This window comes from Miscanthus floridulus, chromosome 17 (genome assembly GCF_019320115.1).
Source record: "Miscanthus floridulus cultivar M001 chromosome 17, ASM1932011v1, whole genome shotgun sequence".
Classification (NCBI taxonomy): Eukaryota; Viridiplantae; Streptophyta; class Magnoliopsida; order Poales; family Poaceae; genus Miscanthus; species Miscanthus floridulus.
This window is the reverse complement of record NC_089596.1, coordinates 98,772,638-98,797,963: the sequence shown is the minus strand read 5'-3', so window position 1 is coordinate 98,797,963 and position 25,326 is coordinate 98,772,638. Positions and strand designations below refer to the sequence as shown.

Below are 25,326 nucleotides of genomic sequence, written 5' to 3'. Positions count from 1 at the left end.
CCACGTGCCATCCACGCCTGCACCATCCGCACCGCCGTGCCCTGCCAGCGACCACCGTGATTCCCCGTGCCCATGCGCCGTCAGGCCACCACATCCCACACCACCGTGCTAGAGCTGCTCCGCTCGCCACGCCTCTGCTACACCCGCTCACGCCTTCACGCCACCACGTAGTTGCCCTAGCGCCGCTGCACCACTACCGTCGGGTGCTCCCATGCCCTAGCGTCGCCCATAGCCCTCACCAGCACCGCCACCCTCGTGCTCCACGCCGGAGACCCTACTGCACCGCCACCATCGTGCTCCACACTGGAGACCCTACTGCCATCCTTGCGCCCATGTCCTCATTGCATTGCTCAAGCCACCTGAACTTCACCGCAATCCCTAACCCTAGCCTTGCATTACCTCTCGGTGGTTTCCTGATTGACGTTCCTCTTCTTTTCGGATCATCGGTTCATTAGGTAGCAAGCCCTCATTTCCAATTTCGTATCCATTGCTTGCTTTCTTAGGGTTTTGTATCTCTAGATATATTGTATTTATTTGTACATTATATCTATTCTATTGTGTAGTGAGTCGGTGCCGTTGTGGTCCCATTGGCAGTTGCTAGTTAACTCGAGGCCAAGCTCGTGAGTATGGATCGAGGTCAAGCCTCGAAAGTGACAGTTGATAATTGATCTTTATCAGTGGCAGTTATTTTTTTAGATCCATCAGATGGCTCGTGTCAAGAATGTCAGAGGTGGTCCCGGTGATGAGGATCCGAGGCCCCCACCTCGCTAGCCTACAGATGCAAAAGGCAAGGCGATGAAGAAGTTAGCGACAAAGAAGCGCAAGTACCCTGATGCAGATATAGCGAGAGCAGCCACAGTTGCAAAGGTCGTAGAGCGCATAGAGAGAGGAGGTGCTAGGAGTGGTGTTGTTATTACAGATCAGCTTTCTCCATCTATGAGGGCTGCACTTGAGTAGGTTGAGCGCCGTCATGGTGGTCTAGCTAGGACTATCATGGTTGGAGGACGGTGTGTGGCTATTGATGAGAGTCAGCCTCAGGGGGAGTCATAGCAGCAGCCACAATCAGCAGAGTAGACTAAGGAGGGAGAACAGGCCGAGGAGATAGAGCAGACACCTCAGCCATAGCTTTGCTGCTCTAGTCGTACCCATGCTCCAGTCACACCGAGGTTAGAGACACAACAGAGGGGTTCTCGTCTGCCATCTAGACCACAGGGTCCACCTCTAGTGACTCATCTAGATTTGAGGGCCACCACAGCCAAGCAGGTGCAGTAGCTTAGATTTGTAGACTTTGAGCAGTGGTTCCTACCGAGGAGTGATGACTGAGCTTTAGAGGGCTTCTACACACCACTGCAAGAAGATTTTTATAATGCATACCTTAACAGTGGGGTAGTATTTAGATCTCAGAGAGTGTGCAACATTGAGTCCATTATAGCAGCAGCTGAAGAGCATATTCGCCCTTATCTATCTTACCTACTAGGGCTGACAGATTTACTTGGATGAACAGGCTTATATGTTCCATCTTAGGTCCGTGAGTTCTATGCTACACTTTGGATTGACCCATATCACAGATTCATTCACTTTGCTTTCAGAGGCAGAGATTATAGGCTGATGAGCTCTAGGGTCAGAGAGATACTCAGGCTTTAGGAGCAGCCCATTCGTCTTCATGAGGTTTGCTATGGACAGACAACACCTCCCAGATGCCCTCACGGCGGTCTTGTGCCTCCTACAGATCTAGTCCACCATTGCTTCATAGAGCCTTTTAGTGAGGGGTCGAGCAAGACACCCAGTGATCTCACTCCTACTGCTAGAGTGCTTGATGCTATTATGAGGAGGACACTACTTCCGATGATGGGGTATCGCGAGGGCCTGACTCGCATCTAGCTATGGCTACTGAACTCTCTGATGCATCAGACTGTGTTTGACATTTGGGATCTCCTTCTATCTGAGATGGAGGATACTATTGCAGAAGGGTTCAAGGGTCATAGGCAGCTGCCATATGCTCATTGGATTACATTCTTGATCTGCCGGACAGTTACTGTGAGGCCACCTGAGATGCTGGCAGAGTATAGTGGTGCTACTACAAAGTTCCATGCATACAACATGACTCAGATGATTCACCATAGTGCAGTGAGGACTCCTAGCCAGCCGCGCCGTTGTCTAGAAGTGCCAGAGACTATAGCCCAGTAGGATGAGACTATCAGGGGCATAATAGCTACTGAGGAGGAGCAGTTAGATGCTAAGTAGGAGGGGATGGTCGAGAGCGACCCTAGTGACAGCTCAGATGAGGACTACCATGATATCCCTCAGATGCCTCCACGACGACATGACCATGAGGCCAGTAGCTCTAGTTTAGCTCCACCTACACCACAGACAGACCTCGCTCTACTTGCCATACTTGAGCAGATGAGGTAGGATCAGGCTCGCCAGGCCTAGGAGACCGCTGCTATTTTCGCACAGTTCTAGACTAGGCAGGATGAGTTCCAGCGACAGCAGCAGCAGCAGGCCATGCATCAGTAGTAGCTTCTCATGTAGCAGCAGTTACTTAGGTTTATGCAGCATGTTGTGACAGCTATTGGGGCTCCACCGCCATAGCCTTTGTCCCAGCTTAGTCAGCCTACCACCACCTCTATGACTCTAGCTTTACAGCCTAGTGGGCTTCAGAGTCAGGGACTGCTAGCACCATAGTTTCCTTCACCTACAGAGCAGGTATCCCAGTGGTTTGCTTCACCAGTGCCAGCCCCATAGTTCACTCCCCTTCATACGGGCTTTACTCCACCTCAGAGTTCATCAGTGCTCACTCTAGTTTCTAGGAGCCTTGGTGCTTCATTCAGTGAGTTGACAGGGCAGCCTACTCTGCCAGAGCTACATGTCCTAGGTCCTTCCATAGTTGCACCTATTATCGGGACTACAGAGATGCTCCCTTTGTCTGTTGCATCATCCGAGCAGGCAGCGCCAGTTATAGATCCCACCCAGACCGCTTCAGCATCGCTTCCAGCTATAGAGGGTCAGACAGCTCAGAGCTTAGGATCAGATGATGATGGCACACAGTTCTAGCTCACTCCTCGTACCTCAGCGCCCGACTCATCCATTGTAGCCCCACCGACCGACCCTTAGGTTTTGGTGTTTGACGCTAAAGGAGGAGAGGGATTGAGTATGTTAGACTTAGGGGGAGTGACTTATCTAGGGGGAGCTTAGTTTATCTATTATATTTGGTTTTTATGTGTGATACACTATTATGCATTCGTGTGTTTACTTTTATGCATCATACTATATTTATGTGATAGTGATATCTACGTGATCGTGATATTTGACATGTGTGCTCTCTACTTTGAAACTTTTATATGTCATATCACTTGTGTTATGCTCATTTGCTTTGCTTCCGCATTTTACTCCGATGCTAATGAGCTTTATTACTTGTACTCTTGCTTATTTCATATCTTTTGAGTATAGCATATTAGCTTGGGTCATATAAGCTTGCCTAACACTCTTGTTCTTATTATCAAAAGCTTATATGAATCAAGCATGTTAAAAACCTTATCTCTTTCACATACTCGAGGTGTTATTGTCATCAATCACCAAAAGGGAGAGATTGAAAGCATCTAGGCCCCTAGTTGGGTTTTGGTAATTAATGACAATACATGATTACTGTGACTAACGTGTGTTTTGCAGAGGTAAATTAAGTTAGGTCACGGTAATGGAGATCGATTGGGATATCATGGTGGTCATGCCCCTACGATGGAAATCATTTCAGTTTTTAAAGGATGGATGACAAGGTTAAGGATAGACTAGTTCTAAGTGTCATTTGGTGTTGAGAAGACACTTAGAGTAGTTTAGGACTTTGTTTTTCCTTTGGCCATACTATTAAGGGGGTATGGACGGGTAGCTTGACCTATGTGAATCTAGTGAGTTAGGTGTGGTGCACACTTGCTAAATCTAGCACTAGATAGCTCCAAAAAAGCCCTTAGATCCATTGGAGCAAACTTCATTCACATATGATCGAGAGTTGGAATTGAATGGAGGGTCAAATGCTGACCGGACGCTGGTTCTGGAGTGACTGAACGCTGGCGTAGAGTTCGGTTAGTTCATTTGATCAAGGTGAAATCATCTGGTGCGACCGGATGCTGAGAGGTGAAGTGACCAGACGCTGAGTCCCAGCATTCGGTCAACTCCAGTAAGGTTCTAGAGAGGGAAAATCACGACCGGATGCGTCCGGTCACAACTTAAACACTGGAGTTTGGGGAGAACTGACCAGAGCATCCGGTCACCCCACAGAGGCACATAACGGTTCGTTTTTTAGTCATGGTTATAAATACTTTCTCCATTCATGTGGGGGGTACTTTTGCTCATTTCAACAGTTAAGAAACACCTTTGAGAGTGCCAAGAAGAGCAAAATCCTAGTGAGGTGATTGAGATTTGAGAATCCCAAAGAGAGCCCTCATTAGTGAAAGCAAGAGTAGCAAAGTGTGCATCCACCCTTCTCATTAGGCTTGTCATAGTCAAGTGAGAGTTCGTGCTTGTTACTCTTGGTGATCGCCATCACCTAGATGGCTTGGTGATGATTGGAAGCTTCGTGATCATCCAACGGAGCTTGTGGATGACCCAACTCAAGTTGTGAGCGGTTGTGGGTGATTCACCACGATGGAGTGTCAAAGAATCAACCCGTAGAGAGCACTTGATCCTTGCACGGATCAAGGGGGAACTACACCCTTGCGTGGGTGCTCTAACGAGGACTAGTGGGGAGTGACGACTCTCCGATACCTCGGCAAAACATCGCCACGTTCCTCCTTCTCTCTTTACTTTGAGCATTTACTTTGAGCAATTCAATTCTTGTCATTTACATTCATAGAATTATGATGCTAGAGTAGAATTGGAACATAGGTTGCTAAACTTTTATGCGGTAGATCAATAGAAACACTTTCTAGGCACAATGGGTTAATTGGGCTAACCGTAGGACCTAATTATTGCAAAGAAATTTAGAATTAGCCCAATTCACCCTCCTTCTTAGGCTTCTTGATCCTTTCAAGGTTTTTGGGGAGCGTCTCCGTGACTGCTCGCCGTCTTCGTCTTCATCAGAACGTCTTCATCTCCTGCCCGTTTTCTTCCTCGGATCGCCCGTCTACTTCCCATTGGACATTCGAGTGACGGCACTGCGTACATCTTCTTGCAACGACTGTGGTCCGTGACTTCGAGCAACTCACCATGAGTGGGTCTGGAGCCACCGGTGCCTTGAGCATGGGTCCCTCCGCAGGGTATATCTCTATTCTCAAATTGGTTAAGTTCAATCTCTTTTTCCGTCATGATTAGTATGATGTTCATCAACATATTTGCTGCTAATCTGAGTAGTAGTAAAATCACACACGTGCACATATTTATCATCACAAATTTGTTAATATTTTTCTGGATTAATTTTAACATAAAATTGCCTAAATTCCTAACAGCGACATATCAAAAGAAAGATAAATTGAGTTAAAAAAAAGAAAGCTAAATTATATATACAGAACTAGGGTTCTACTTCAATCATCATACTTGCAAAATGGGAACAAAAAACTAAAAATATGTCGACCTAGCACCAGATAACTGATTTGTCGCAAAAGAAAGCTTAACATGTATATCCACCTAGGAGCAGATCACTTATACATGGGCATGGCATACTGTCCTCCATACTTCTAGTCAGAAGGTCATATGTCATGGTCTCTGTAAGTTAATAAAGAAGTAAGTTTTTCAAAGAAATACCATCTCCAGATTTGTAAAGTACCTACATGAGCAGTTTACTATCAACATTTGTGTGAAGCTAACTTGTGTACGTGCCTGTGCACCACCTGAACTAGAGGGTTCAGAAAATAATGAACATAATCCCTCTTATGATTCGTTCTTTTTCTTTCAAGGCTTGTGCTTCTTATCGAGCCAAGCTCTTTTTCATTTTAAACTTTTTGTTTGGACGTCCTTTTTCTTTAGGCTAGCTTTAGTGAGCATCTTCTCATTCCTAGCGCCAGTGAGGCAAAGAACGCCCTATATTGAGACGAGTCAGGACCAAGCATGCCCTATATTGAAGAAGCTCACAAAGGAAATGAGGTATTGGAAGTCTAAACATATTTGATGTTTGAAATAATTAACTCTTCATTAAATTTGTGGTGTAACTAAGAGTTTATTTGGATCCACTAGTACTAGCAATTAGTGCTAATTATTAGCAGAAGACTGTTTAACATGTTGGCACCTATTTAGCGCCTCCAAACCCGTTAGTGGAACTAATAGTTACCAACTTCCTAGCTAATAGTTGGTCTATTAACAGGTATGTTTAGATCCACTGGTACTAATTTTAGCTGCTAACTATTAGCACTAGAGAATCCAAACATGTTCTAAGTTGGATTAGATTGCCCTTCGTTCACACAACGGCTAATCCATATCCATCTTCCATTAGACTCCACAAGCTTAAAACCCTGCTTATTAGTGCTAATCTGTCTACTTGGCATCCCTAGCAAAGACTGCAGAAGGTTCAAATCCTGCTGATTAATGTTAATCTGCCTACTTGTCATCCCTAGCGAGAGAGATGGGTCCTTGTCAGTTCCTAGTTGCCAATTGGGTTGCTAGCATGCCACGTGTGCACAACACAGTTACACACTGATTGCAAAATTTTTGTTATCAAGCAACACATATAAAGGACATTATAGTGCTAATCAGCCCTTAATCAAACATGAATCATATAATCTACTCCTTAGGAATGTCAAAATAGCCAGCAGATAAATTTCAAATTTGTTCACTACCATTATCCTTTTTATTATACCCCTATTTATTTTCAGATCTTGACAGATCTTCGGGATTAAGAAACATACAAAAGCTACATCAAAACCAAACATTTTTTAATCCTTTGGCTAATTAGGAGGGCTCTCCAGTTTGATGTTCTTGTCTATCCACTTCATCCATAGTTCTGAACCCAAGCTCTGACATGTCTTGCTTCGCCATCAAGTTTCTGAGTATGATAAATAAATTCAGAGATTTTAGAGCCACGCATAGAAACAATGATTTGAAATCATAAGGGAGAGAGCAGCAGAAAACAGAAAAAGAAACCAAAACTGCATCTTGCTAGCCAGCAAACGTTTTTAACACCTTGTTATGAGCTTAGATACTGAATTTCAAAGATCAAAGATGATAAGCGTTCAACCCAGTGCCAGTAAAAATTTCCAAGATAAATAACAAATGTTCTTTCTCAAGACAAATCAGTACACACACACCAAAAGTAGGAGCTGACCACTTGTGGTTGCTTCACATAATCACCAACACTGACCTCGATGTGCACATTGCACATGTGTTGCACTTGCACCCGAAGATGCAAACCACTGACATATGCCAGGAGGCCAAACTATGTTGCCATAGGCTAATGTAGCAATAGCATTTACTTCACTCAACAACTGAAAAAGGGATCATAACATAGTGTAGTCTGGGGAGCATGTTCAATAGATCTCAAACTATTTGCCAACCAAAAAAAAGATGCTGAAAGCATTTTAGTGCATAAAAGAGAACTAATTCTGACCATTGTCTAGTGTGGTTGGTTGGTCATGGTCGTTTTGTTTCTTTTTATAAGTTTTGTGAGTGGTGTGCATTGGGGAGGGATTTTCCTAGCCTCCTCCTAGTTTTTGTACATTTTGTATGTACTTTCTTTCTTAATGAGATGACATGCAGCTCTACTGCGTTGCTCGACCCAAAAAAAAAATCAACCAAAAGGTCTATCTAGAAACATGGATAGTTACCGATATTTTAACTTTATTAGTTCATACATATTAATACATTTGCATAGCTTCTTTGGGGCATAATTTTTGTAGAATGTAGCATGCTAAATGCAAAAGCTAAACTATCCCTATTTTTTTTAGTTCCAGGAACCCCTGTCTATTTTGCATTTCAACTAGGACAAATTCATATTTACAACACTTCATCATAGCCACCCGGGCTTGCCCAAGATATTGCTTAGCAAGATATAGAGACCCACCGAATACCACTGATATATCACATAAACATAACAGCAAAGATCACAAAAATTACCCTTAGGTTTAGACAATCATGTACCTATATCATGATAGCTTTTATAGATATGAAATTAGCATATAGACAATAAGAACTAAGTATACTAACCTCTCCATCCGACATTCTAGATACTTTTTTGAGAACAGCCGACATTTTTCAGACTGGAATCCTGTAGATTTCAGACAAGAAAGATAGTCTTTCTTCTCCTGTTTGAATAGTTACTATCACTACTCATGTAACAAGTATACAATGACAGTGGTGACTGATGAAGAAGTTATGTAGCCTTACCAAGTCACACTCATGTAAGTGATCCAATGGGAATACACCTTTTTCAGGAGGTACAGGCCTCACCCCCCCTATTCCGCCAAAAGCACCACCTGTTAAAACTCACAAAGTTATTATCGTCAAATAAATATATAATTAAAAAAGTAAATACTACATACGAAGCGATTTTAGGAGCTTAACACATAGATCAATACACCTCATTACCGGCACTCATTTGCTAAAAAGTTCGGGTTTTGATTAGGATTAATCAAGAATAAAGGCCTCCAGGAATAAAGTCCTAATCTCTAGCAATTGTGTGGACAATGCTCAGCACTGCAACAACACAATCGTCTTGTTCGCTTGAGCTTGTTTGGCTATTGTGTGGACAATGCTCAGCACAGGTCAGCAATGCTAGTAGCATGTCTAGCATTAACACAGTTCATTTTGTAATAAGCGCATTATAATTGGTAAGTGCATTGTACAAAATATATCAATTGAAAGTTTGGTATGGTATCAGTAAATACCATGTCTGCCTATTTAAAACAATTTGCGGGCTGATTAGACAACCTTTTAGTGCACTATCAGAATATCAACAAGTATCACAAAGCCAAACTTTAGAACAGCCAATGCAAGCATTTTTTACTGTTGTAGTTTATAAGTTACAACAATAAACAACCACCGGATGTATAAAGCTCGGAAGATGCATTTGAACAAGAGTGGCCAATGAACTGACATGCCTAGGGCGAATTAGTGAAATTGCACACCTAGGGCCAGCATTTAATTGTCTAAATCACCCACAGCTTACATACATATAGACATCAAAAGCACTAAAAATCAAGAGGTGGGCATTGTGCAATTGAAGTTTTTAAGTAAATACGAAATCAAGAACAGGGGGATTGTGTGGCTTTGGGTGCACCAGTGCAGTGGCAGAGCTGGTGAATTTCCTAAGGCCACCATTAAAAATCGTCTAAATCACCCACAGGTATTACCGATTGACAACAATTGTATTAGAAATCAAGAAACTGAGGATTGTGGCATTGTGCAATTGAAGTTTAAAAGCAAATACGAATACTCACTTACCCAGATATCAAATACCTGCCTGTCCCGGGCGCAACTGGGCAACGTGTGTCCGCCTATCCACCTGGGCAACGCCGGCCGACAGGCGGCAGCCACACGACGACACGAGAACGGCGCAAGGGTTTGCCCGCGCGGCCGAGCCAATTTGCCCGCCTCCTGTGCCAATTCCCCGCGCCGCCCGCCTCGATTTGCTAGCTCCGGCGAGCCACCGACGCACTGGCCAGGCGAGTCCGCAACAGGAGAGAGGCGAAGGGCACGCCAGGGCCCAGGGTCGCCGGCGCTACAGCGCCTCCCTTTGCTGTTTGCGGAATTTTGGGTGTCCTCTCTGGAGCCCTGGACCCACTTGTCATAGCGAGACATCCCGGCAAATGCTGGAGCCTGGACCCACTTGCCATAGAGAGACATCCTGGCAAATGCTGTGAAGTCGTATAAAAACGCAGCCTTCCCACCGCACATCAATCAAACCCTAAACCCCTCTGCTCTTCCTCTCGTGCCGCCGCCATGTCGCCGCTGCAGCCGCCACACACGGTGCCCCGAGAGACGGTGGCCGGCGCCGTCGCCTCCCTCACCAAGTGGATGAAGAAGCGCGCCGCGGAGGCGCGCCCGAACCTCCTCGCCGACGAGCGCGACGACCTCGTCGTCCTCCAGCTCTCGCTCCGCCGCGTCCCCGCCTCGCGCAGCACCAGGCCACGCCTCCTCCCGCTGCCGCATCCCGTCGTCGGGCACGACGGCGCCTCCGTCTGCGTCATCTCGGACGACCGCCCCAAGTCGCGGTCCCCTCCCTCCTCCGACCTTCTCCACGCGTCCAAGTCGCTCCACCGTCTCCCCGTCTCCGAGGTCATCCCGCTCTCCACACTCCGCACGGACTACCGACCCTACGAGTCGCGGCGCCGCCTCGCGGCCTCCCACGACCTCTTCGTCGCCGACCGCGCCATCCTCCCGCTGCTGCCGCGCGTCCTCGGGAAGGCGTTCTACTCCACCAAGAAGGCTCCGATTGGAGTCGATTTCACCCGCGTCGGATGGCCGGAGCAGGTCCGCAAGGTCCTTGGCTCTGCTTTTCTGTACCTGCGGTCGGGGACCTGCTCGGGGATCAAGGTGGGTAGGCTGGACATGGAGGAAGAGGAGATCGTGGACAATGTGATGGCCGCGGTGGAGGCGGCTGTCGAGAAGGTGCCAAAGAAGTGGGCCAACGTTAGGGCGCTGCATCTGAAGGCTGTGGATTCAGTTGCCTTACCAATTTACCAGGTTGTGCCAGAGTTAGGTATGAAAATCGAGGTGCCTGAAATTGTTGGATCTGGGGAGGTAATTGATGCGGCAGAAGCGGAGACTCACGGGAAGAAGATTGACAAGAAGAAGGCAAATGCTGGTGCCAGTGGAAGAGTGGTATTTGCCAATATTAGTGCCAAGAGGAAGAGGAATAAGAAGGAGCAGATTGAGGAGGATGTTGTGATGCAGGAAGAAGTCCAGGTGGAGACAGAGAAAAAGAAGAGGAAGAGCACTGAGGTTTCTGCTGATGACAGCCAGAAGGTTGGCAAGAAGGGTAAAGAGAAGGACAAGCGTGGTTTGGAAAATGAAAATGAGGTGAAAGAAGCCAGTTTGGACAACAAGAAGATTAAAAGGGGGAAGACTGAGGAGGGGAAGAAGAAGAAGAAGAGCATGAAGGGTGATGGTGAAGTCGGTACTGATGAAATACATGAAGATAAGAAGATCAAGGGGGAGAAATCGGATGGCAAGACCAAGAAGTTGAGGACCAGGGTAAGAGTATAATGTTACAGTTGATATTACTGTTGGAGTTGCCTGTTCAAATAAATGTTCTTCATATTGGCCGGCTGCTTATTCAAAGCATCAATGAATTGAGTTAGTTAATTGTTATCCGCTGGAAGCATTGTCAATGTTCCATGTTGTATCGGTAGGCTTCACTTGAGAAGGCCACCTATCACTTATACCGCAGAACTTGGTCCCTCAGAGATTTCTTCTGAAGTTATTTCTTCAGGTTTTGTTAGCTTAGTAGCTCAAGCCTTTGCGTTATAGAAGTATGGCAAAACTGTTTCTTGCTAAGACTATGTACTTCGCTCGACTCGCAACAATTTTGTGTTGATTTTCTAAGAATATGCTTATGTTGTCCTGCCCTCTCTGAAGCCATCTGTCTCCTTAATAACGATGGTTCTATCTGGTATTTTAGGCTGCATTATTTGCATTATCAGACTTGTACGCATTTTCTCTCACCATGTCACTGTTGTCCAGATTTAAGCCAGTTGTTATGTTATCCTCTATACACGTTACTATGAACTGTTATGGTCATCATCATGATGACTGATGATATTCTCAGTTTCCCTGGGATCACGGCAATTGGGTTATGTTATAGTTTGCAGGATCTTAGAGTGAGTTCATTCATGCTGTGCATCCTTTCAAGAAAAATCTTCACATCAGCTTTGGCGTATTACCAGTCATTTTACTCTGTTCGCATACCGGATGGAAAAACAGCATCTGTGTTCTGCAACTCTATTCCCTCATCACGGCCCTGTTCGCTTCGCTGAAATTTGGCTTATGCTGATTTGTTGGGAAAACACCGTTCGTTCGTTGAAAAGTACTGCTGAAGCTGATGAACCTTTTTGGTTTGAGGCTTTGAGCGTCAGTGGCATTCAGCTTCGAGGGATTTGGCTCCCGCACTCTGAATAATTGATCATAAATTTGCCATTTCATTCCTTGTATGTATCGGTGATTCTGAACATCTGAAGTGAGGTGAAGTTGACGCTCCGAGATGCCTCATTCCCCTCTGAATTGATCATAAATTTGCCGTTTCATTCCTTGTACTGGTGCTTCTGAACATCCTCTGTTGAAACTTGAGATGGCAGTTGCTTTAGCTTTGGGTTCCCCCGTACCTGAATAATAACTGGATCCACTAATCTTGCACAATGATATAAAACTGGATCCACTAATCTTGCACAATGATATAAAAGAACACTGTTGTCTTGTAGACCGGCTATTATGATGAGTGGTGCTGTTATTCTTTTTTAGGAGTACTTATTATGTAATTATGCCAAAGAAACATGATAGCCAATAAATGGGCTGGTTCGAAATTTTGTATACGTACTGTACTATTTGACTAGTGGATGATGATTTCTGTTGCTGCCGACCGAAGCTGATGTGTTCTAAGAGACAGGGAGTCTAGGTCAGCCCGAGACTGCGTCAGTAGCTTCAAACGTCAAGCCAACGAGTCACGATCCGATCAAATTGTTCGGTTATCAACACACCGCCGCCGGCGCTCGTGTCGACTGCACCCTGCCTTGCCGACGCCAGTCGCCAGATGCCAAGCCGTGAGAGCGGAGTCAACGTTCCCACGACGTGCTCGCGTCGCGCCATTTCTGCCAGCCGCCCAACGCCGCAGCTTGGATCTCTGCTGTGCGCGCCGCAGATGTTGTCGGAGTCGGACGCGTTGCATTGATCCTGGGGAGGCGACGGCGACGTGCGAGTCAAGAGTCCAACCTCCCAGACCCAGTTCCATACGCGATCGAGATTCGAAGCCGCTGTTGGCGGTGACGATAAGCTCAGGGCAAGGACGACTGGCGCGCAGGCCCCGCGTGTCGGGCTTGGACGCCCGCCCGCGATTGGCGGGCCTCCCTTCCCGTTCCAGAAATACTGGGGGGCAGCAGCACGCGCCCCCACGCATGGCGTGCCACGGGCCCACGGCTCGCGGCCGCGCCCCCCACGCGGCGCCCATGCGCGCGCCCTCCCGTGTGGTCGGCCTCGGGCGCCTCGCGCGCGTCACCGGTGAGACGGTGACCGGATAAGCCCATTCGGCCGTCCCATCCCTCCGCTCTCTCGCTCCCGGATCGTCGCGAGCTCCTTTTGACTCGCGTCGCATCTCCTCTCGCCTGCTTTGGATAAGCCCATTTGGAACTTGGAAGTCTGAGCCTCTGAGGCGCTCGCTCTCCTGCTTTAATTTCGCCGACCCGGGCCGCTGGCAGATACGAGGAAACGGCTCGGCGGGTTTCCTAGCAGCGTTCAGGGAGCTCCTGCTGCTGCTCTGGCCTCTGGGGCTGGGACGGAGAGGTACGTCGGCCTTGTTTCTTGTACGTACGTGTTATGTGCACGCGGGGCGCAGTCTACTTACCAACTGCATCCGGCCCAAGTGTTTGTGGAAATGCCTGGATGTGTGATTGGCGGTTTTGCTTAGGGCTTTGTTTGGCTACAACTCATCTCTAACTCAATCCACGTGTGTTCAAGTGCATTGAGGTGAAAATTAGTTATTTTTTCATTCCAATTCACCTCAATACATGTGGATCGAGGTGGATACGGTATGGATTAAGATGGATACGGTGCAACCAAACAAGGTCTTAGGAGTTGGGTGATGCACCTTGTTTTCATTGCCTCATCACGTCACCGTGATTCCTTAGTCTCATTTGATCCGGGAATTGAAGTTACTACTTATTTGTTGGGCCCTTGCCGGCAGTAATGTATGCTTTGCCTTCGTCAACTTGTTATAGCTTTTCGGTGAAACCTCCACTGTTTTTTCCTTTTTGAGGGTGTTAGATCCTGGAAGGGGTAGCTATGATGCAATTGGGCAATGGCATTATGGCAATGCTTTTCCGCTTGCAATGGGCATAATTGTTGTTAGTTTAAACACCAATTGCACAATGTTAACTTGCCTCAAAGTTTATTAAAAAAAACAAAAATCATGTATGATCGGTCGGTGGTTAACAATTGGTTGCTTGTACTAGATTTTCGTGCACAGCCATGTTGACAGTGTGGATATTATCCCCTGGCCTACCGAGATGTTGATCTTCTCTTGCGTATTTGCGTTGTATACACATAAAAGAATAATAGTATGTGGTCTACTATGCAGGTAATTTATGGAGATAGCATCTCTTATGTATGCTGTGTCGATGAGTCCGTGTGCATGCTGAGCTCTTGATGTGATTTTTTTTTCTCTTGTTAGGCCAAAAATGTACCATCACTGGTGATGTTCTCCTGTATCATCTGCTTGGGGACATAGATGGATGAATATTTTTCACGCTTCCTAAACCTTGGTTGTCAGCTAAGACAATACTTGACAGAATTAATAGGTACCAGTACCAACAACTTGAGCTTGTACGTCTTAGTTCACAAAACTACATGGGATTTGAGCATACTGATATTTTAGAGCACCTAGCCATTTTGTTTCTTTTTCTGATTCTGAATTACAAGTTCCTTTATATTTATATGAACAACTAGATTGATGCTTGACTCCTTTCTGTTAGATAGTAGTCCTAGATGTATTATCATTTAGAAACACACATAACCTTTTATTTTTGGGGGCATTGTGGTTAGAATTTCCGAGGCTTTGACTGGATAAGACGTGTTGATGAGACAAATCCTTCTCGAAACTAGAGAAGCCTGAAATTTGATGTTTTTGTTGTGTTTTTCTTTCTTTCTTTTTACGTGTTTGTCTTTATCCTAGCAGAAAATTGGCTTCGGTCCGTTGATTGGATTCCTCAATGTCTTGGAGTCCAATTCTCTGCTAGCCATGGAGGATCATTGACTGGCACCACAGGATATCTTCAATGAAGGGGCATTTGCATTATCTGTTAGTAATACTACTACAAAAGAACAGACCACAAAAGGAACATCTGAAGGCACAATTTTCAGAAAAGGATTTTCCAGTATTGATGAAAGGTTCAGTTTTCTTATAGCTTCATCAACTAGTAAGCCGATTACATCCATTGTTGTCTTGTGTCCCACATTCACTGTGCAACTGTTTGTGTTGCTAGATCATATGTCAGGTCTTCCTATCTTTTACATGGCTTCAGGCTGGTACGAAGATTGGCATTCAGTGTGCGAGATCAGTGGATTCTGTTTTCAAATGAAGTGCATGCCAAACTAACCAGGTTAGTTAATGTCTTCTCTGTTCAGACCTCTATATTTGCTTACATGTTGCATCTTGTGGTCTGAGGACTCTGTGTAGGTTGCAGCCCAGTTTTCTTTGTTCTAATTAGTTCTAAGATGTCATTTTTTTATCACAGGATCTTACATCGTTTCTGGACAACACTACAGGGATCTTGTGAAGATATAGGATGGTTGCAAAGAACTCGGGCATCACTTTGTTCAGTTGATGGGACAGGTCGATTCAAGGAGATTTTGCATGAGATCAGGTGAATTTTTTGTGCCCAGTTTTAGTGAACTCTGACACAAAAAAAAGAAAAACATTACACACTACCACTTTTTTTGCAGAAAGTATTTGTAGCATGCTTCCAAATACTTTAGTGTGATTTTTTCTTTGTGAATACTTCAGTGTGAAAATTTGAGCATAAACTACCAATTAAGTTAGAAATGGCATGCACTGCCTTATGTTAATCAGTTCTGAGAAGGCCGACAATACTAAAAGCTGCCTTATGTTTCAGAAATGGCATGCACTGCCTGCCTGATACACCGGTTTACTTATTTATTCCTGGTGAGATATCTTTCTCAACTTAGCTAGTTTCTGGGGATGATCCTTAAATGCCATTGCTTACAAATTATCCCGTTTGTACTCCTTTATGCAGGCCTTTTTAGCAACCACAGTCCACTTTACTTCACCAATACGAAACGGTTCTTTTCAAAAATGGGATTGGCTTGCCATATTGCGAAAATTCATAGTGAGGTAATTGAGCTGAAGGGTGGCATGCAAGAGTTTTTTTCCTAGTGCTAGGTTTCATTCTTGCTTCATATTATGTCCTGAAGCAGCTGCTGCTTGTACTAGTATTTCGTACTGTTATTCCTTTCACTTACCATTTGCTTTGTCTAGGCATCAGTGGAGAATAACGCGTGGGAACTGAAACAATACATTGAGGAGCTCTACTGGGGATCTGGTAAGCAGGTTCTGCTCCTTGGCCATAGCAAAGGTGGAGTTGATGCAGCTGCAGCTCTTTCCTTGTACTGGTCTGAGCTCAAGGGTAAGGTTGCTGGCCTGGCGTTGGTTCAGAGCCCATATGGTGGCACTCCAGTCGCCTCCGATATCCTTCGAGAAGGCCAGATTGCTGATAAGGAGACAAGGAGGATCATGGAGCTCATCGTATGCAAACTAATCAAGGTCCCTATCATGAACTGTTTCTCGGTCAAATCTTTTGTTCACAAAATTGTTCATTCATATCTCATCCATTTCAGTCTTCAAAACAAATGAACAATTGCAGGGTGACATCAGGGCCTTGGAGGACCTCACATATGCTAAGAGAAAGGACTTCATCTCCAAGCACAAACTCCCCATCAATGAGCTGCCGATCATCTCCTTCCACACCGAAGCCAGCACCGCGCCCACAGTGCTCGCGTCACTGACCCATGTCGCCCAAGCCGAGCTCCTCCCATGGCTTCCCCTGCCACGGTTCTTCCTATCTACATCCGACTTTGTCGAGTCAATGCTCGCCTCACTGAAGGTACCCGTGGTCGCGCCTGTGTCGGCAGCCATGGCGGTCACAGCCCTCTACCTGCGTCTGCGCTATGGGGAGAGGAGTGACGGGCTGGTGACACGGCGCGATGCCGAGGTACCTGGGTCAGTGGTGGTGAGGCCCGAGAGAAGGCTGGACCATGCGTGGATGGTTTACTCCACGCTGAAGATGGGCAGCGCTGAGGCCGATGCAAGTGAGATGTGCGAGGCTCTGCTGGCCATGCTCGTTGAGATTGGCAAGAAGAAATTTCGCTGACCATCTGGTCATCTGGAGTTCTCGATGGTTTTGGTTATATATGCACAAATGTGTCGAACTAGATGGAACTTACGAGTAGCGTAGCACAGTAGCAGTGTAGCACTATCTGATGTCACACATACTAAAAATGATAGATATCATAGAATATTACAGTCTTCACTGGGAACAGTGAAAATTAGATTTATTTCCTTTGTTGAAAGCAATTATACTGTGGCAACTGGCAATATGCAATTTGTTTTTGACGAACCATTGCTGCTTTGGCTTGTAATGTTCTTCACACTAACATTTTAATTTAGTTCTGTTTGGAATGGTTTTGGTCTTTACACACGTCTTTATTTTAGTAGGAGAGTCACTTTGCCATACCGATTGCCAAATAAAGCCTTAACCCTCTTTGGCAGGGTTTGGGTTTCTCAGAGAATGGAAAATGTAGAGAAAGTCACGTTTTGGTGTTGTCGGCTTCTGACCAAAAATGGCTTTAGCTTCAACGATTTTCGTTCGGTTTTGGCTTTGGAAGCTGTTCTCATGTGTACACGCTTGGATAGTTTTTATTACTGAAAAAGAGGGTTTCAGTAATTTCACACCAGTATATGATATATCTTTGTACCCTCAGGTTATTCAAGTGCGTATTCTTTGAGTACGAAGTTGGTAAATAATTCACTCATAATAAACACACACAATCTCAGGATACACATTTTTGAGCCTTTACTTCGTCTATTCTCCCTTCACTCTTTACATCATGTAGATCAAGATCAATAAGGGCTTGTCTGGTTGGAGTCTTGTGTGACTTGTCTAGTAAAAAGTATTATTTGCTTGTCTGAATTCTGGAGGAATCTGGATGGTTTGGAGGAATGCTGGAGGAATTTGTGAGAGAAAAACACTGTTCCGGATGAAAAAAAAAGCGGATAAGCCGGGTTTAAGGGCATGCGAACGGGGCCATTATTTGGGACTCATCTGGAAGGTTGATGAGTTTTGTCCGGTGAGGCAAAACCAATAGAAGTTTATTTGGTTAGAAGTCCGTGTCGAAAAATGCTTATACGAGAGGGAAACTCACTTTTGTATTGTCTATACATGATTAATGTACAAGTATTCTATTTTGTTGATATGTTCATGTAATTTTAGTTTCACATGATAGTAGATAAGAATCGTCCACGTGATTGGCTAAAAACATAGTAATGGAAGAGTTAAAAGAGAAAAACTATTGATACGTGACTTTGCATCATAGTCCATCAAACTAAATTAACTAATCATGGTAATTAGGTTGGGCAATGGCCTTGCCAGAGCCAGGAGTTGGATTTCATCAGCTTGGATGAGTAAGGACCTCTCTCTCTGGCTCTGGCTCCATGCTAGGAGTCTGAAAATGTGGTTTTTTGGGCTTCTAGTTCATTTTGTGAGGAGAAAAAAATGACTCCTATGAACAGTGTTGCTACATTAGCTAGTTTAGGACGAGCAGGAGCCACGACTTATACTTGAAGTTCAGGCATGGCTCCTATTGGACGCTTGTGATTAGGATTGCTTTTCTAGTCAGGTAATGTATGGTAGGTTTCCATCAAAATAGGCTCTAAATATAGTGAAAGCATATAGGCCCCTAGTTGGATTTCGGTGATTAATGACGGCACGAGATTACTGTGGCTAACGTGTGTTTTGCAGAGGCAATTTAAGTTAGGTCATGGCAATGACGATTGATTGGGTAATTATAGTTTTCATGCCCCTGTTGATGGAAATCGTTTCGCTTTTCAAATGATGGACGACAAGTTAAGGACGGACTAGTTTTAAGTGTCATTTGGCGTTTGAAGAGACACTTGGAATAGTTTAGGACTTTGTTTTTCCTTTGGACGTACTATTAAGGGGGGCATGAACTAGTACCTTGACCTAGTTTTTTTCTATTAGTTTAGGTGTGGTGCACACTTGTCAAACTTAGCACTAGGTAGCTCGGGGACAGCCCAAAGATCATCGGGAGTCAACTTCGTTCACAAAGCATTTCAATTTGAAAGTAAATGGAGGGTCATTTTACTGACCGGACGTAGAAGAAGCAGAGATCGGACGCTGGCTCCAGAGTCTGGTCAGCACACAAAGTGCGCATCCGAGGGCCAGTCATTGTCAAGGGCCTCGTACCCCTGACTGGCCAGACCTCGGCTACGTAGCTCGTAGCCGCCGTCCGTCACGCCGGCGAGGTTATGCCCCTCTGTCGTCGGCTTGTAGAGAAATAGGGAGATTAGGGATAACTTTCTGCTTGATCTCAATTGGTTCCAGCGTACAGAATATATGGCCCTTTGCCTAACAGATGGAGAAGGCTCTCCTTAATTCTAGGATTAGCCTAACAAGAAAACAACTAACTAACAAGGAAACAACTAACTATCTTTCCTCCTAGCCACTCGCCTGCCCCTCCTGGGTCCTGACCGTGCGCTCGGCGTCCCTGCGGACGTCGTGGGCCCTCCTACGCCGGGCGTATGTGCGCCCGCACATGACATCTCTCCCGCCGTCGAAGACCAGCTCGTCCTCGAGCTGGAAATCAGGGAACCGAGCACGGAAGTCGTCGAAGTCCTCCCAGCTTGCGGACGCTGCCGGTGCATCCTTCCACTGGACCAGCACCTGACGCACTCCTTGCGCCAGCCGGGCATCAGTGATCCTGTCGGGCACCGGCATCACAGCGCCGTTGTGGGTGGCCGGCAGTGCGGGGGGCGTTGAGGGCGGCGTGCCGACGAATTTCTTGAGCACCCCGACGTGGAACACATCATGGAGATGGGCCCCCGGAGGCAGCTCTAGCCGAACGGCCGCGGTGTTAATGATCTCCACCACGCGGTACGGCCCGATGAACCAGGGCTTGAGCTTGCCGGAGGTGGTACGTGGCAGGGACGCCGCTTGACGCTGCCGGAGCCGAAGGAGAGCCCAATCACCGACTTGATACTTCACCGGGCGGTGATGCTGGTCGTAGACACGCTTCTGGACCGCCTGGGCCTGCTCGAGACGGTAGCGGACGTCGTCGAGGAAGGCCGCGCGTTCCTCCATCTCCTAGGCCACAGCAGCCACGCGCGTCTCGCCGGGCTCATACGAACGGATGGTCGGCGGGTCGCGGCCTTATACCACGCGGAACGGCGTTTCCCGGAGCGACGACTGGAAGGCCGTGTTGTAGATGTACTCCACCCACGGTAGCCAACGAAGCCACTGGCGAGGACGGTCACCGGCGAAGCAGCGGAGGTACATGACGATCACCCTGTTGGCTGCCTCCGTCTGGCCATCCGTCTGCGGGTGGAACGCGGACGACATGAAGAGTTTGGTCCTGGTGAGCCGCATGAGCTCAGTCCAGAACGCGGACGTGAACACCGGATCGTGGTCCGAGACGATGGACTGTGGCACGCCATGAAGGCGGACGATGTCGTCGAAGAAGGCTTGGGCGACGGACTCGGCGGTGTAGGGATGGGCCAGCAGGAGGAAGTGGCAGTACTTGCTGAAGCGGTCGACGACGGAGAGGATGACCGTCTTGCCCTGTACCCAGGGAAGTGCCTCAATGAAATCAATGCCGACGTCCGCCCACACACTGGAAGGGATGGGCAGCGGCTGTAGCAGACCGGCCGGGCGCAGATGGTCCGACTTGTACTTCTGGCAGGTGGCACATGCCTTCAGAAACTCCTACACCAAACATTTCATGTTGGGAAAATGGAAATCACGCCGGAGGCGGTGCAGTGTGCGGTGGATGCCCTCGTGGCCGTCCTCGTGGACCGTGACCAGGATCTCCTGGAGAAGCGGTGACGCTGAGGGGATGTAGAGGCGGCCCGCGAGGGCGACCATGTCGTCGGTGATGGCCCACGGCGCCGCGCGGGTGCCCGCTCGGAGCTCGTCGTGGATGGCGACCAGCGCGGGATCCGTGGCCTGGGCGTGTCGAAGGCGCTTGATGAAGTCAAACCGGGGCGCCGAGATGGCCAGCAGCTCGCCATCCTCGATGTCACGGCGGGAGAGTGCGTCGGCGACCGTGTTCGTGGCGCCGGAGCAGTACTCCACTGAGAAGTCGAAGCCCAAGAGCTTGCCGACCCAGTGGTGCTGCGGGATCGTGGCGAGGCACTGGTCGAGGAGGTACTTCAAGCTGTAGTGATCCGTCTTGACGAGGAAGCGGCGCCCCCAGAGGTAGGGCCTCCAGTGCCGGACGGCCTGAACCAGGCCAATAAGCTCGCGTTCATACGTGGCTAGGGCGCGGTGGCGAGGCACCACTGGCCGACTGAAGTAGGCCAGCGGGTGTCCCTCCTGGACCAGAACGGCGCCGAAGCCCGCCGTCGACGTGTCGCACTCGACGATGAACATCTTGGCGAAGTCGGGCATGGCAAGAACGGGGGCGGATGTGACCGTCGCCTTGAGCGCCAAGAACGCTGTGGCCGCGGCGTCGTCCCAAGCGAATCCATCCTTCTTGAGGAGCGCCGTGAGGGCTGCGGCCACCGTGCCGTAGTTATGCACGAACTTGCGGTAGTATCCCGCGAGTCCGAGGAACCCGCGAACAGCACGGGCAGAGCGCGGTGTCGGCCAGTCATGGCTGGCCTGCACCTTGGCCAGATCCATGGCGATGCCCGCCGCGGAGATGACGTGGCCGAGGTACGCGACGGCGGTGGCACCGAAGGAGCATTTGGTGCGCTTGACGAAGAGCTGGTGGCGGCGAAGCTCGTCGAGGACCGCACGCAGGTGCCGCAGGTGATCTGCCCATGTGCTGCTGTAAACCAAGATATCATCAAAAAATACCAGGACGAAGCGGCGGAGAAACGGCCGGAGGACGTCATTCATCAGGGCTTGGAAGGTGGCCGGCGCGTTGCACAAGCCGAACGCCATGACCAGAAACTCATACAAGCCTTCATGTGTGCGAAAGGCCGTCTTGTGGATGTCCTCAGGCCACATGCGGACCTGGTGGTACCCCGACCTCAGGTCGAGCTTGGTGAAGAACTTGGCGCCGTTGAGCTCATCCAGCAGCTCGTCGACCACCGGGATCGGGAAAGCGTCCTTGACGGTCATGGCGTTCAGGGCCCGGTAGTCGACGCAGAATCGCCATGAACCGTCTGGCTTCTTCACAAGGAGGACGGGCGACGAGAATGGCGAGTCGCTGCGGCGGACGATCCCCTGTTCCATCATGGCCGCGCACTGCCGCTCTAGCTCGTCCTTATGGGCAGCCGGGTACCGATAGGGACGTACGGCAACCGGCTGCGCCTCGGGCTTCAGCAAGATGCGGTGGTCGTGGGCGCGCTTGGGTGGAAGACCGGCTGGAGTGGCGAACACGTCCGCGAACGAGTCAAGGAGGGCCTCCAGGAGCGGCTCGCCGGCCGCCAGGGTGCGCACAGCCGGGCCAGCCGCAGTGGCCACGCCAGTCCAGGAGACAGTGCAGCCCCCGCGCTGGAAGGACATGCGCCGATTGGCCAGGTCCCAGACGATGGGTCCCAGCGTACTGAGCCACTTGGTGCCCAGGACGATGTCGTACCCAGCCAGGGGCATGACGAAGAGCTCCGCCGGGAAGCTGGCGCCAGCGATGAGTAGGGGCGCGTCGCGGATGACGCCGACGCAGGCAATCTTCTCGCCATTTGCCACCATGGCTGTGAGACGGGGACGGTGGCGGAGAGGCAGGCCAGAGCGCCGCGCGGCCTCCTCGGAGATGAAATTGTGGGTGCTGCCCGAGTCAAGGAGCGCGACGAGCGAGGCGGCCCCTAGCTACACGGCAAGTTGCATGGTGTCTGCCACGGACACGCCCGCCACGACCTGCAGCGAGAAACAGGGAGCCTCCTTGTCCCCTGCGGCAGCCATGTCGTCGGAGTCATCAATCTCCACACCGTCGACGAAGAAGATCCGCTTGCAAAACCTGTTATGGCCACGAGAATATTTTTCGTCGCAGTTAAAACATAGGCCAAGGCGGCGATGTTCCGCCTGCTCCGCCGTGGAGAGACGCCGCTGGTTGCCCTCGCGACGACCCTGTTCGGCACCCGCCGGGGGCGCGGGCAGGGTGAGCGGCTGTGGCGGCGCAGGCAGGGCTGGACGAGGCGGCGGTGGCGGCAGCAGACCACGGGCGCCTGGCCGGACCAGGGCCGGAGGGGACTTGTCGATCTCCATGAGCTCCACCTGACGCGCCAGACTCATCACGGCGGAGAGCGACTCGGGATGATGGATGCGCACCGCGTGACTCAGGGGCGGGAGGAGACCACCGGTGAAGAGTTGGACCCGTTGGGACTCATCAAGCCGCCCGGCGCGGGGAAGGAGGGCTTGGAAGCGATTGGCGTATTCGTCGACGGTCCCGGTATGGCGGCACTCGGAGAGCTCGAACATCGGGGCGGAGCGGAGGGGCGGCCCGAAGCGTTCATTGAGGAGGTCCCTGAACCGACCCCAGGATGGTGCGCCGTCGTCCTCTTCGAGCTGGTTGTACCATAGCTGTGCGACGTCGTCCAGATGGTAAGATGCCATCCAAACGCGTTCCTCCCCCATGGTGCGATGGTGGTGGAAATACGACTCGCATTTGTTGATGAAGAGCATTGGATCGACAGTGCCATCAAAGCGGGGAAAATCCCACTTTTTGTGCTTGAAGAACGGATCCTGATCGCGCTGCCCGTCCGGGCGACGGCCGCCGTCGTTGTCCGATGACGACGAGGACTTGTCCTTCATGGCCGCCATGTCGGACTTCAGGGAGGACACCTCGGCGCTGAGGGTCTTCAGTGCAGCGAGCAAGTCGGCAAGGGTGGGTTCGGCCATGGCTACGGTGGAGCTTTGCGGTGATGGCGGCGGCGGCGGGTGTGGGACTGTGGTGGACGAGGGATCGGAGCGCGTGGGCGAGGATCGACGAGACCGTGATACCAGGTTGTCAAGGGCCTCGTACCCCTGACTGGCCGGACCTCGGCTACGTAGCTCGTAGCCGCCGTCCGTCACACCGGCGAGGTTATGCCCCTCTACCGTCGGCTTGTAGAGAAATAGGGAGATTAGGGATAACTTTCTGCTTGATCTCAATTGGTTCTAGCGTACAGAATATATGGCCCTTTGCCTAACAGATGGAGAAGGCTCTCCTTAATTCTAGGATTAGCCTAACAAGGAAACAACTAACTAACAAGGAAACAACTAACTATCTTTCCTCCTAGCCACTCGCCTGCCCCTCCTGGGTCCTGACCGCGTGCTCGGCGTCCCTGCGGACGTCGCGGGCCCTCCTACGCCGAGCGTATGTGCGCCCACACATGACAGTCATCGACTAGACAATGAACAGTCAATTACACCAGACGCGTAGACGCTCGCAACTGTAGCAGCATGGACTCCCTATTGACTAAGGACCGAACGCTGGCAGGTAAGTGATCGGACTCTGGTGAGCCAGCGTCCGGTCAACATTAGTAAGGGTCCAGAGACCAAATTTGCGGACCTGACACGTCCGATCGAGGTGGGCCAGACTCTGCTGAGCGTCAGGTCACTCTAACGGTCAAGTTTGATAGCTGACGTGTTTGTGGCCGTTGGCCATTGACCGGCGCGTCTGGTCACCTTGACCTGCGCGTCCGGTCACTTCGAAGTTTGCTGAGTTGGACAGTAACGGTCATGTTTTGAATGGGGGTGTATAAATACATCTACTCATCCAATTTAGCTCTCTTGCCCATTTGTTCGGCTGAGAAACACCTTTGGAGTGCAAGGGAGAACAAGAGCCTAATGAGGTGATTGAGATATAAGAATCTAAGATTAAGGACCTCATTAGTGCATAGGGAGTAGCAAATGTGCATCCACCTTTCTCATTAGGCTTGTCTTGGTCAAGTGAGAGTTTGTGCTTGTTACTCTTGGTGATCTTCATCACCTAGATGGCTCGGTGGTGATTGGAAGCTTGGTGATCATTCGACAGAGCTTGTGGATGACCCAAGTCATCTTGTGAGCGGTTGTGGGTGATTCACTACGACAGAGTATCGAAGAATCAGCCCGTAGAGAGTACTTGATCCTTGTACGGATCAAGGGAGAGCTACACCCTTGCGAGGGTGCTCCAACGAGGACTAGTGAAGAGTGGAGACTCTCCGATACATCGGAAAACATCACCGCGTTCCTCTCCCTCTCTTTACTTTGAGTATATACATTTGTACAATTCAATTCATGTCTTTACATTCTTAGAATTATCATGCTAGAGTAGGATTGGAACCTAGGGTGCAAAACTTTTGTGCAGTACAACAATAGAAACACTTTTAGGCACAAGGGGGTGAAATAGGCTAAGTGTAGGGCTTAATTATTGCAAAAAAAAAAGAATTAGCTCAATTCACCCTCCTCTTGGGCATCTTGATCCTTTCAATTGGTATCGGAGCCTCGTGCTCCTTAAATTAGGTTTAACCGCCTAGAGCAAGATGTC

The 25,326-nt window shown here is 48.9% G+C and overlaps 2 protein-coding genes and 1 pseudogene across 2 annotated transcripts; 2 read left to right on the top strand and 1 right to left on the bottom strand.

Annotated features, from left to right (window-relative positions):
* Positions 1-9,486: 9,486 nt before the first annotated feature.
* On the top strand, positions 9,487-11,482 carry LOC136516739 (uncharacterized). Its single transcript, XM_066510222.1, has one exon. The coding sequence runs from the start codon at positions 9,859-9,861 to the stop codon at positions 11,122-11,124; it is 1,266 nt and encodes a 421-aa protein (XP_066366319.1). The 5' UTR covers positions 9,487-9,858; the 3' UTR covers positions 11,125-11,482.
* Positions 11,483-12,440: 958 nt separating this feature from the next.
* LOC136517634 (uncharacterized) lies at positions 12,441-17,313 on the top strand (annotated as a pseudogene).
* Positions 17,314-19,376: 2,063 nt separating this feature from the next.
* On the bottom strand, positions 19,377-20,018 carry LOC136516068 (uncharacterized). Its single transcript, XM_066509471.1, has one exon. The coding sequence runs from the start codon at positions 20,016-20,018 to the stop codon at positions 19,377-19,379; it is 642 nt and encodes a 213-aa protein (XP_066365568.1).
* Between the last annotated feature and the right edge of the window lie 5,308 nt (positions 20,019-25,326).

What these genes read in the sequence shown, in the direction of transcription:
- LOC136516739 (XM_066510222.1), top strand. Translation starts at nt 9,859, where the DNA reads ATGTCGCCGCTGCAGCCGCCACACACGGTGCCCCGAGAGACGGTGGCC.
- LOC136516068 (XM_066509471.1), bottom strand. Translation starts at nt 20,018, where the DNA reads ATGGAGGAACGCGCGGCCTTCCTCGACGACGTCCGCTACCGTCTCGAG.